Source organism: Schistocerca serialis, chromosome 10, assembly GCF_023864345.2.
Source record: "Schistocerca serialis cubense isolate TAMUIC-IGC-003099 chromosome 10, iqSchSeri2.2, whole genome shotgun sequence".
NCBI lineage: Eukaryota > Metazoa > Arthropoda > Insecta > Orthoptera > Acrididae > Schistocerca > Schistocerca serialis.
In genome coordinates this window covers 185,696,496-185,710,502 of record NC_064647.1, presented here as the reverse complement: position 1 = coordinate 185,710,502, position 14,007 = coordinate 185,696,496, and the positions used below count along the sequence as shown (strand labels likewise).

At 39.9% G+C, this 14,007-nt stretch overlaps 1 protein-coding gene across 1 annotated transcript in view; it reads left to right on the top strand.

Annotated features, from left to right (window-relative positions):
* The window catches only part of LOC126424662 (myogenesis-regulating glycosidase-like), a 56,027-nt gene extending 45,203 nt beyond the window's left edge, over positions 1-10,824 (top strand). The window contains exon 5 of the mRNA XM_050087392.1: positions 10,625-10,824. Coding sequence (XP_049943349.1) covers positions 10,625-10,824 — 200 coding nt within the window. The remainder of the gene's footprint in view (positions 1-10,624) is intronic.
* Positions 10,825-14,007: the final 3,183 nt, after the last annotated feature.

The window sequence follows — 14,007 nt, the reverse complement described above, 5'->3', positions numbered from 1 at the left end:
TTCTTATCACAATGCAGCATGGCGCCCACAAGAAAATATCAAACACTCGCTGCCAGTTATGTGGGGCATCGTGCGTTCCATGATGCGACGAAATACACGCGATCGATCGGTTCTATATTTTCGTGTGAAGTGGATGCGATCTGCGGTTTGTGTTTCATGTCTGATAACATGATCATTTCCGTCTAAGAATGATGTATACACGTACATCCACATCTGTAACCTACAAACCACTGTGAAGTGCATAGCACAGGATATGCCCCAATGTACCAGATATTACAGCATTTTGATCTTCCACTCGCGTGTTTTGTTTTGGGGAGCTCCTCCTGCTGACTCCATGTGGCATGCAAACACATGGAGGGCGATCACAGAGGGCACTAATTTCTTATGAAACTAGTTCAGTTATTATTTGTCCTGGGCACACAGATTTATGATACGACACTAGTTTCGCTACTTGATTACCGAAAAACGAAACACACTTTTAATTACAGTTTAAGTGGACACGTTAAAGCTAATTATGACTACTAATCAGTCTTCCATCAGAGGGAACGCTCTTCTTGTATGCTGTATTGTTCTAGAGGACGTGTGAATTCGGAAGATGATGACAGGCAAATTATACCTGTTACCTGGCATCACAGGTCAGAAGGAAGTAGAGTATCAGACGCTTCTATATCAATACTGTTTCAGTATTCCTGGAGAGACTGGTTGGCAAACTGATATCATTACATACAGCTATAAAGCATTTAAAATGCTGTAAATAAGCAAAAGACGTTGACGGAAAATGAAATAACTACAACATGTAGAAATTATTCCATTCCATGTTGGCGTGGTGGTAGTGCAAGCTTTTACTGCTACAGTTTACAAAACAGTCGTAGGGTGCACAATATTTGTTATTAACTCAGGAACGATCAGTTACGCCCAGATAGGCCATCATCAGGCATCGAAATTTTCTGCCAAAATGCATCCGGCAATGCAGTGCCGCAATCTTCTTATCATGGATTGAGTGGTATTCCTTATCACTTCGGCACTTATCGAAGCACATGCTCTGACAATTTTCTCTCGTATACCGCGCAAACAGTAAATATTCGCCGAATACGGCGTGTCCATCTAACGTGCCATTGGCACTAAAACACCATTCAACGGTTTCCCAATACGACACTAATAGGAACGGTAAGACTAGTACCGTCGAATCAAGCTAATGTGAATGATGTAGTCCTTCGAAGAACAAGTGACAAGCTTCTCCTTTACGATATGTGCCGAAGTGATAAGGAATACCACTCAATCCATGATAGGAAGATTGCGGCACTGCATTGATACCAATGGTCATCACTTCGAACACCTTCTGTAAATGGACGTTCATGCCAGTTTTACGAATTTCGTTGACCTTCAAAGACCTTACTGTTACACATCACTGGATTCGTCTCGATAGCCGCTATCAAAAAATAAGTGCCAAACTATAGCATTCCATTTAAAAAAAGCAAAGTTGACGTTCATGTCTCTGAAGCAACCCCACCTAACAACAAAAAACGAACGTCATATTATGGCCCCCATTGTCCCATGCACCTTTCGTCCCACTAACTTTTCAGCTCCTATCATCCTTTCGGAGTTATTCTTGGTGGCAATTGTTAGTGACTCGCCCTGCATGTTCTTTATTGTCGTTTCTTGTTAACAGTATCAGCTTATTCCCAAGAATTAGTAGCTTTACTCAGTTAAATATTATGAAGAAATCTAATCTGCATTTGGATCGCGCTTCCCTGACTCTTGTGCAGAAATGCATACAGTATACTGCTGCATCCATTTTCAATAAGCTACCACAAGAATTCAAAAATCTTAGTAGTAATCTAAGCGCTTTCAAATTGAAAGTGAAGAGTTTCCTCATGGGTCATTCCTTCTATTCTGTCAAGGAGTTCCTTGAAACTTAAGCTGATTCGTATGTTATATTATTGATTGCATTTTCATTAACTTTTGGCTTGTCTTTTTTGTTCATAAACATTTTATTTTATCTGTTATTACTTTTATGTTGTAATTTCACGTACTGACACGTTCCATGGAGATTTGCTCCTCAATTTGGTCCTGTGGAACTAGAAATGTAAAATAAATAAAAAATAAACTAAAACGTCCATGGATATGTGGCATTGTTGGGAATATTGCACATGCAAACTGTAATATTTTATGCAAACTACAAAAACGTGGGAATGTTAAAGAGCTGAGGAGTGAATTTCCTACGTTATTATATACTACCTGAGTTGAATTTACTTCTCTAAAGATACTAACATGTTCACATTTCATAGATCACATCCTCAAGCTATTGATCTACCTACGTGTAAAATGCCTGCAAGTGAAGTTTATATTGAAGTAACGATTTCTGAAAGTCACCCAAGAATTGACTGAGTTATATGGACTGTATGTTAGATTGTAACGTATGTTGACGAAGTGCACTTCCATGGTACTAGCTTTCAGACTTTTTTTCTTGAGTCTTCGGTTGAGAGGCACCCACATGCCTTGCTCATACTGTGGCATCAAGCAATCAGGCCTGCAAGATGAGTGGTCTGCCAAGCGTGTGGATTCATTGTTATTTATCAAGTAACATGAGCTCTAGTACTCACAATTAAGTTACAAATTATCCTGTTTTAATATTACACAACGGGAACGGAAATGCACATCTGACTATTAGTAATTTACACAACTCTGACTGTTCACTACGCACTGGCAATACCACATTTTCTTTCTTATTTAACGGCTTTGATCAACACGTGGATATCGCACTGAATATGAATGGCACACACATTATAAATTCTGGGTATCATGACAACATACTATTCGAAGGAAAATGCCACCAATCTTTTTCTTTTCACTATCTTATTTAAGCAAACAGAAAACAATTTGTACAGAAACCAGATGGCAGTTATAAGAGTCGAAGGACATGAAATGGAAGCAGTGGTTGGGAGGGGAGTGAGACAGGGTTGTAGTCTCTCCCCGATGTTATTCAATCTGTATATTGAGCAAGCAGTGAAGGAAATAAAAGAAAAATTCGGAGTAGGTATTAAAATCCATGGAGAAGAAATAAAAACTTTGAGGTTCGCCGATAACATTGTAATTCTGTCAGAGACAGCAAAAGGACTTGCAGGAGCAGTTGAACGGAATGGACAGTGTCTTGAAAGGAGGATATAAGATGAACATCAACAAAAGCAAAACGAGGATAATGGAATATAGTCGAATTAAGTCGCGTGATGCTGAGGGAATTGGATTAGGAAATGAGACACTTAAAGTAGTAAAGGAGTTTTGCTATTTGGGGAGCAAAATAACTGATGACGGTCGAAGTAGAGAGGATATAAAATGTAGACTGGCAATGGCAAGGAAAGCGTTTCTGAAGAAGAGAAATTTGTTAACATCGAGTATAGATTTAAGTGTCAGGTAGTCGTTTCTGAAAGTATTTGTATGGAGTGTAGCCATGTGTGGAAGTGAAACATGGACGATAAATAGTTTCGACCTGCGCTTGTCTACTTGTTTACCCTCCTTATTTCATCCAGTATGTGTTATTTTGCTTCCAAGGCAACAGATTCCTTCTCTAAGTCTACTTCGCTATCATCAGTTTTGACGTTAAGCTTATCGCTAATCTTATTTCTGCTACGCTTAATTGGTTTCGTCTTTATTCGGTATTTCCTCAATTCATATTGTATACTCAGGAAGTCCGTTCACTCCATTCAATAGGTCCAGTAATTCTGCTTCACTTTCAGTAAGAAGAGTAGTGTCATCAGAAAATCTTATCACTGATCTTCTTTCCCCCTGAATTTTACTCAGAGTCTTGAAACTTTCCTTCATTTCTATCATTGGTGCTCCTAGTATAAATTGAAAGTCCATTTTAATCCGAGAACTTCATTTTTGGTCATCCATTGTTTTTGTTCCCTTACGGTTCTTATATGTATTATATATTAAAAGTAGGTATTATATATTATAGGTCTTTACCTACTGCTTACTTCAATTTTTCTTATGATTTAAAAAAGCTTTCAATATTTTGTGTTGTGGAACGCTTTTTCTAAATCGATAAATCGTAGGAAGGTGACTTAATTTTTCTTCAGGTTTGCATCCATAATCTGGCACAAGGCCAGAGTTGTCTCTGTGATGTCTTTACCTTTCCTATGGCCGAACTAATCACCATCTGATACATTCTCAGTTTCCCTTTCCATACTTCTGTATATTATTTTTGTCAGCAATTTGCATGCGTGACGTTAAAGGCGATTGTACAGTATTTAAAAATCATTCTCTGAGCATTAAATAATAATTTAGTTTCTACAAGGAATCATATAACTTTCTTGGCAAATGCATTTCCGAAATTGATGTCTGAAATACTTCTGTACCATAGAGACAAGAGGGAGATTGAGACAATAATTAAATCACTGGAGACTAAGGATTCTCATGGTCATGGTGGAGTGCCTAGCAGAATATTAAAGTACTGTGCTGCACATGTTAGTCCTGTATTTAACCATATTTGTAACTTTTCCTTTAGGAATGGTCAGTTTCCTGAGCGATTTAAGTACTCAGTAGTAAAGCCGCTTTATGAAAACTGAGAAAGGCATAATGTAAATAATTTTAGACTTATTTGTATGCCATTAGTGTTTGCTAATGTTGTTGAAAAGGCTGTGTATGTAAGGATAATTGATCATTTTATATCACACGAATTTGCTCTCAAATGTACAGTTCTGCTTTAGAAGTCGTTTAACAACTGAAAATGCTATATTCTCTTTTCTCTGTGAGGTAGCTTATAATTGGTTCACCTCTTAGTTTAGAAATAGACAGCAGAAGGTCATTATTTGCAAAGTTGATAACGGCTGTGATATAGGGTATGAGTGGGGTACAGTCAAGAAGGGGATGCCCCAGGGATCAGTGTTGGGGCCCCCCCTGTTCCCTATTAATATAAATGATTTGCAATCTAGTATTACGTGTAACTCTAAAATATTTCTGTTTGCTGATGACACTAGCTTGGTAGTACAGGATGTTGTGTGCAACATTGGCTTAGTTTCAAATAGTGCAGTACATGACCTAAGTTGATAGCTCGTAGAAAATAAACTAACACTAAATTACAGTAAGTCTCAGTTTTTACAGTTTCTAACACATAATTCAACAAAATCTGACGTTTTAATTTCACAGAATAGGTATATGATTAGTGAAACTGAACAGTTCAAATTTCTAGGTGTTCAGATAGATAGTAAGCTGTCGTGGAAAGCTCACATTCAGTATCTTGTTCAAAGACTTAATGCTGCCAGTTTTACTGTTCGAACGGTATCTGAAGTGAGTGATCATTCGACATGAAAATTAATCTACTTTGCTTATTTTCGTTCGCTTATGTCATATGGAATTATGTTTTGGGGAAACTCTTCCCATTCTAAAAGGATATTTTTGACTCAGATATGAGCGGTTCTGCCAATAAGTGGTGCAAGTTCATGAACCTCTTGTTGACCACTGTTCACGAATCTGGGTATTTTGACATTGGCCTCACAATGTATATATTCCTTACTGTTATTTCTTGTCAACAATATTAGTTTATTCCCAAGAATACGCAGCTTTCACTCAGTTAATACTCGGTAGAAATCGAACCTGCATTTGGATCGGACTTCCTTTTGCGCAGAGGTGTGCAGTATACTGCTGCATCCATTTTCAGTAAGCTACCGCTTGAATTCAAAAATTTTAGCAGTAATCCACTCGCTTTCAAATCGAAATGGGAGAGTTTCCTCATTGGTCACTCCTATTCTGTCGAGGAGTTCCTTGAAAAATTAAGCTGATTCTTATGTTATATTGTTGATTGCGTTTACTTAAACTTATGGACTGAATTTTCTCGGGTTCATAAACATTTATTTTAATCCGTTATTATTTTCATGTTGTAATTTCATGTACTGACACGTTCCATGACCTTTGAGATTTGCTCCTCAATTTGGTCCTACGGAACTTGATGTGTAAATAAACAAACAATTATATAAATTCTGTCATAGTTGTCGCACCTGTCTTTCTTTCATATCTTCAGGACTATGTGGCTGGTATTCTTTGCAAAAGTCTTATTGTATGTTTCCAGTGTCATAGATTCTAAAACTACCTTGAGTGGTCAGTTTGTTGACACTTCGTCTGATGTTTTGGAAATTTCGAAAGAATATTATCAATCCTTTCTGCTTTATTTGATATCAAGTCCTCCAAAGATTGTTTAGACACTGTCTCTAATACTGGATCCCCTATATCTTTCACACTGACTCCCATTACTTCTTCTGAAAAGTCTTCAGACACTTCCGTGTCCTCTTTAGTACACGCGTTCCACTTTTCCGTTCTATTGTCTGCATTCAACACTGCAATATCCATTGCTCTCTTAATGTTGACTCCTTGCTTTTAATTTCACGAGAGGTTGTTTCAACTTTTCTATATACTGAATCTGTTCTTCAGACAGTCATTTATTTTTCGATTTTTTTCACATTTTTCCTACAGCCATTTCGAAACGACTTTCGTCCACTTCCTTATTATTTCAGTCATAAGTTACTTATATCGCTGTATTCCTATCTTTACCTATACATTTTTGTACTTTCTTCTTAGATCGATCAGTTTCATATATCTTTTGTTAAGCGAAGGTTCCACCGCAGTTCCCTTGATCAGATAGTGCAGGTGCAGACTTGCACTATCTGATCAGATGAATCAGCACATGCATAAGTAGTGAGGAACTGACCACTAGATGTTACAAGGTAGTGGCCCAGTAGTATAAAAGGAGCTGGGAGGAGTGTCACTTTGTCAGCAGAGCAGCAGCAACAAAGAAGTGAATCAGTCAATAAGGCTCACCAAACCTTCAGATGTCAGACAGTCAGATCGGTATGTTGTACGTCGATAGAGTATAAACCAAAACACCTGTTGAGTTAGTACTACGTGCTGCAGTCCAGTACAAAATGCGTAATCGGTAATTGAAAGTAACACCAGAATGACAGGAAAAGCGCATCTGTGGATCAGTCCGCCGTAGAGGTCCAGTGGGTGAGGTGGTAGAATATGATATCGTTGTATCAAGGTTCCGCTTTCAAATCCCACTGATGGCAATTTTTTTAACTGCCAATGTTTGAAACTTACATTGGAGAACATTTTCCTAAGATATAAAAGGACTTTTCGGAGTTTGTAGCAATGTTCTTTTGGCGGTCTGTTTTCGCTTCGTTACTTGGACGTAGCAAACCTATATACACTATGTGATCAAAAGTATCCAGATAGCTGGCTAAAAATGACTTACAAGTTCGTGGCGCCCTCCATCGGTAATGCTGGAATTCAATATGGTGTTCATCCACCCTTAGCGGTGATGACAGCTTCCACTCTCGCAGGCATACGTTCAATCAGGTGGTGGAAGATTTCTTGGGGAATGGCAGTCCATTCTTCACAGAGTGCTGCACTGAGGAGGGATATCGATGTTGGTCGATGAGGCCTGGCACGAAGTCAGCGTTCCAAAACATCCCAAATGTGTTCTATAGGACTCAGGTCAGGACTCTGTGCCAGTCAGTCCATTACAGGGATGTTATTGTCGTGTAACCACTCCGCCACAGACCGTGCATTATGAACAGGTGCTTGATCGTGTTGAAAGATTCAGTCACCATTCCTGAATTGATCTTCAATAGTGGGAAGCAAGAAGGTGCTTAAAACAGCAATGTAGGCCTGTGCTGTGATAGTGCCACGCAAAACAACAAGGGGTGCAAGTCCCCTAGATGAAAAACACGACCACACCATAACACCACCGCCTCTGAATTTTACTGTTGGAACTACACACACTGGCAATTGACGTTCATCACGCATTCGCCATACCCACACCCTGCCATTGGATCGCCACATTGTGTACCGTGATTCGTCACTCCACACAACGTTTCTCTGCTGTTCAATCGTCCAATGTTTACGCTCCTTACACCAAGCGAGGCATCGTTTGGCATTTACCAAGGTGATGTGTGGCTTATGAGCAGCCGCTCGACCATGAAATTTAAGTTTTCTCACCTCCCACCTAATCCTAATGCAGTTTGGAATTCCTGCGTGATGCTCTGGATAGATGTCTGTATATTACAAATTACGTCCCTCTTCAACTGACCACATTCGAAGTCCGTGAGTTCTGCAGAGTCCCCCATTCTGCTCTCTCACGATGTATAATGACTACTGAGGTCGCTGATATGGAGTACCTGGCAGTAGGTGGCAGCGCAATGCACCTAATAAGAAAAACGTATGTTTTTGGGGTGTCCAAATACTTTTAGTCACATCGTGTACATTTGTATAGATAGGTGTGGTGTTCTGTTGGACATGTGCAACAGAACAGATACCACTCGTGATGAAGCAGCTAGTGCATTTGTAGTTTCACGGAATAAACATGAACAATCAGAACAGTAGCATAAAGAAATAATAGCTTCACACATTCAAAAGTGTTATTAGTCTCATATAACACTTTCACACATAATACAACAAAAAATTATCATCTTTGGGGGTTTGAACCTAGGACTGCTGATACAACGATCCAACGTTCTAGCAACTTCCCCACATTACCTATATGGACCACTTAAGTGGACATTGTATGTCCCATGCCGCCAATGTTTAATTATCGAATTTTGTGGCGCATTATCTTGGAAACTTTATAAGATACCAAGTTTCAATTTTCCATAATTACTGAATATACCTTTCTAGACACACTGAACTAGAATTATTACTAAAATTGTATTGTGGGACATGTTATCTTTTTTTTTCAAACACATTTTTTGGCAGAATTTTGTAAATAAATGAACATAAAAACCAAACAACTCATGACATTGTATATATTCTAGCTCTATATGTGTTGAATCTCACACTTTGCATGATGAGAAAATTTCATGTCTCTACCATCAGTACTTTTTTAGAAAATGGGTCATTTATTGCAAAAAATGTAGTTCAGAGATAATGAAGTTTAAAACTTTTTTATTACAAATTCTTATACAGACTTATATTTCTACATCTTTTATGCACTAGAATTGCCCTGGCTGATAGTCTGTGGTTCAAATGGCTCTGAGCACTATGGACTTAACTTCTGAGGTCATCAGTCGCCTGGAACTTAGAACTAATTAAACCTAACTAACCTAAGGACATCACACATATATGCCTGAGGCAGGATTCGAACCTGCGACGGTAGCGGTCGCTCGGTTCCAGACTGTAGCGCCTAGAACCGCACGCCCAGTCTGGCCAGCGATAGTCTGTGTCTTCTTCAGTGTCACAACAGCCCAGTGCTTCTTGCCTCCTCCTTTTCTTTCTTGCTTCTTTTGTCAATTGCTGAGCAGCTAACTGCTTCATGCACACGAAGCTCATCCAGTTCCCGCAGTCCTTTAGCTGTGTTCTGTCCAAATCTTACACCTAACTTCTCCAGAACCTTAAGTCTTTCATAGTTCCCAACATTAAAAGTTATTACAGCAACATACACTGCTAACTTTAGAGTCATAAGGCGAACAAATACATTTTTAGGCACACGGCACCACACGACATTATTGAAGGACTCATTCACATTCTGTGTCTTCCCATGTCAGCACTTCTTTAGTAGCTCAGGATTTGTCATATCTCTGTAAATGGGTTTGATTGCTATAAAATCATTAATTTTACTACTGTCACTCATTTCTGAAGTTACTTTCCTTTCAGATGCACTAGGGGGCGTGGTCACTTCAGAAACATTATCGTGGTTTCCTTCACTGCTGACACACGTGTTTTCAAGTACTTCAGAAGAAAATGCAGGTCTCACATACCTGTTAGCCGCAAATTTGCGTTTCTTGAGCTTACTTTTACATTTAGTTATTTTATTTGCGTATAAAAAGCAATAGTAGTTAGCGTACTACAAAAATAGCCGATAATCAGAGTACTTTCAGCGAAAACTAGTATCAGAAACAATGGACTGATTTGTTTATTCGTAATGCCAACTTCTGAGACGTAGCAGTAGGCACAAAACAAAGCAATTCACAGCCTTCTAGACTGCATAGTTCCCAAGATATGACTGCTCACCTATGGCAGTATATGTGTAGCCGCAAAATTTGACAGTCACATGTCAACATTGAAAATATTATTTGAAGGTCTCACAGTTGTCTGATTTTACTGTATTATATACCAAAATGTTCAGGAAAGTCCAAAGTATATCATGGAGTAGAAAGCAGAAAATATCAAATTTCAACGAATTTTACGTACAATGTCCCGTTAATCAGAGTTATGCCTTTCCTGTTCTCCATAGTTCTGGTGTTACTTTCAATTACCGTTTACTCATGTTCTGGTGGAGGACAGTATAAAGCATGAACGAAACTGGTATTTTGGTTAACACTCTATCGACACACAACGTCCGGTACCGATCTGACTATCTGACATCTGGAAGTATGAGTGTAACTGCCCGAAACCGGTAAAGAAATTATATTTCTTTTATGCAACTGGTTGCTTATTATTTCGTTGCAGAAAAGAACTATATTAAAATTGCCAAGATAAACACCGAAGTTGGCGAAAAATAAGAGCTAATTTGGCAAAAAAATAACACCAAATTTGGCAAAAAATAACGGCGAACTTTGTCACGAAGTAAAACAATTTTTTCCTGTGCCTCATTATTGCAAGCGGTCTCCGACTACAAGGAAAGGCTTCTCCCTCGCAGAGTTCCTGCTGGGCGAGGACCTGCTGGTGGCGCCGGTGCTGGAGGAGGGCGCCGTGACGCGCGACATCTACCTGCCCTCCGGCCGCTGGAGGGACGAGGCGGACCCGGACCACCCGGTGCTGGAGGGGCCCGCGTGGGTCGCCAACTACTCCGCGCCACTCAGCGTGCTGCCCTACTTCACGAGGCTCGCCGACGACTGAGGCAGCTGACCCCGCCCCCGAAGGCTCTTCACACCCAGGTCAACCTCTGAGTCGGCGGAAAATATTCGACAGGAATGAATTAAATAAACTTCACTGAGGACACTGGATAATTTTTCATATTTCGTCCTTATCAGTTGCACTGGTATACAGGGTGTTACAAAAAGGTACGGCCAAACTTTCAGGAAACATTCCTCACACACAAATAAAGAAAAGATGTTATGTGGACATGTGTCCGGAAACGCTTAATTTCCATGTTAGAGCTCATTCTAGTTTCGTCAGTATGTTGCATCACGTTGGAATGAAGCCCCACCCGTAAAGAGAACATTTTCACTGAAATGAGGATTGACAGATTGTTGGATGAACCATTCGCAGAAGTGTACCCGTGGAGGCCGATCAGCTGCTGATAGTGCTTGCACACGCTGTACATGGTACGGAAACAACTGGTTCTCCCGTAGCACTCTCCATACAGTGACGTGGTCAACGTTACCTTGTACAGCAGCAACTTCTCTGACGCTGACATTAGGGTTATCGTCAACTGCACGAAGAATTGCCTCGTCCATTGCAGGTGTCCTCGTCGTTCTAGGTCTTGCCCAGTCGCGAATCATAGGCAGGAATGTTCCGTGCTCCCTAAGACGCCGATCAATTGCTTCGGACGTCTTCCTGTCGGGACACCTTCGTTCTGGAAATCTGACTCGATACAAACGTACCGCGCCACGGCTATTGCCCGTGCTAATCCGTACATCAAATGGGCATCTGCCAACTCCGCATTTGTAAACATTGCACTGACTGCAAAACCACGTTCGTGATGAACACTAACCTGTTGATGCTACGTACTGATATGCTTGATGCTAGTACTGTAGAGCAATGAGTCACATGTCAACACAAGCACCGAACTCAACATTACTTTCCTTCAATTGGGCCAACTGGCGGTGAATCGAGGAAGTACAGTACATACTGACGAAACTAAAATGAGCTCTAACATGGAAATTAAGCGTTTCCGGACACATGTCCACATAACATATTTTCTTTCTTTGTGTGTGAGGAATGTTTCCTGAAAGTTTGGCCGTACCTTTTTGTAACACCCTGTATAATACTGTTACCGGTTTCTGCCTGACACGCTCATTCTCAAAGCATATATCTAAATATTACGAAGTACGTGTCTTACAGTAATGTATGTCCATATTATAGGTACTCATATGTTTATAAACATATCTTGCTACTAACCGTAATTATGCATGCAATATGGTGCCAAACGAGACAGCAAATTATACAGTGGGCAACAAGTTTCATATCAGCGCACACTCCGCTGCAGAGTGAAAATCTCATTCAGTTCCCAAACTAGTTTCAGCAACAATATCACCGCGTCAATGATTTCCTTAATTCTAAAAAATAGAATTCTTATGTAAATATTGTAATGCATTATTACAAGTGTACTGTTTGCTTCCAAAATAAACGTTCTGTGAATCATTTCATAATACCTTATTTACTTCACGTCATGGCATGGTTTTTTTACGTTTGTTGCCGCTATTTTCGGCATATTTTCTGTTATTAGACATGCCGTTAGTAAAGAAATATGAAAAAGTTAACTTACTGTGGTGTGTGTACTGTAAGACCTTCGGTACACACACCATCAGATTATTTGACTTGTCGCTCTAAGTAGGCGGGTGTCATCAATATGTCTCGTGGTCTTATCGTGGCGTGTTTATCTTCTGCCGTTAGGACAGACGATAGAAATGCCACTTCCACGCTTAGAGTAGCAGATTGACGGTGACCAACTTTAAACAGAACTTGATTAATTTTCACACTCATTTATTAAAATAATAACAAACATAGACATTACGTAACTTGATTCTGGATGCTGTTTACAATTGACAATCTGAAGTTCCCTTGGTCTTGGTACGTTAATCTTATTCTCACATATCTCTGATACTTGACAAAGTGTCTATACATTTCTCTTCATGCCTATGTACAGGAATATGATAATCTTATTAGGCGCAGACTGAAACTTGACTAATGCAGACAAATGCAGATTGACTAATCGGAGGTCTGTACACTCGTTATAATACCTCGCGCATTCAGGTATCACTGCGCGAGTGTGATCCGCGAGGAGAAAAGGTTCTACGTTAGCAGTAATCTCATTGGCTGCGTTACATATTAATACGCGGATCGGCGGAAGCAGAATTTGGTCCGTCTCTATGACAACGCCATCTCGTAGTGCGGAGACGGACGAGCGCTGCGCCTGCGCTGTTGTGCTTAGCGGGGCGCGCTCTAGTGGGAAAGTTGTGTATGCGCTGACTACGCGGAACTATGTATGTTAGCGTTATACTATTAGAATTGCGGTAGTGCTGCGGATACAGGTTTTGTGTGTAATAGGTTGCTGTGTAGTTTGTCATGTACTCACGTTCGTTGGATGGCTTGCAGCTGCTTTTAAACACAGAGAAATATAACTTTTGCACCTGGTTGGTAATCCAAAACATTACGCCTTCTTACTGTTGACATGTGTCGCGAGAAAAAGTAGCGTATTACGAGAATATTTTTAAACTGAACCTTAATCGACGTTAATGGATGGCAAACTTGGGTGACTTTCTCTGTTGCTCATGTGGAAGAGGTAGTACAGCACTGGAAAGCTTCCCTACCTGGGATGTAATAGCTTATGAGGCTACGATGTTGTGTGATGCTGTGTGGTCTTCTACTGCTCCTTCTAATACACCATAACTAAAAACATTACTTTTGTTCTAAATAAATAAACGAATGTGGATTTTTAAATATTTCGGTTTGATAATGTGGGTGTACGACTTTCCTGCTTTTTGTTTAACGTTGGTGGACCACATCGCAACAATTATTACTCCTTTCAAGCTCTCTCCATTTGCAGGGAACTCTAGAACTTGGTGTTTGAATGACTACGAATGAGAACAGGAAATCGGTGCTTTTGAGAAATGAGAACAGGACTGATGATCACGAAGTAGGTGAAGCTAAGGAATTCTACTACCTAGGCAGCAAACTAACCCTTGACGGAACAAGGAGAACATCAAAAGCAGATTAGCACTGGTAAAAATGGCATTCCTGGCCAAGAAAAGTTTACTAGTGTCAAAAAATGGTTCAAATGGCTCTGAGCACTATGGGACTTTATATCTGAGGTCATCATTCCCCTAGAACTTAGAACTACTTAAACCTAACTAACCT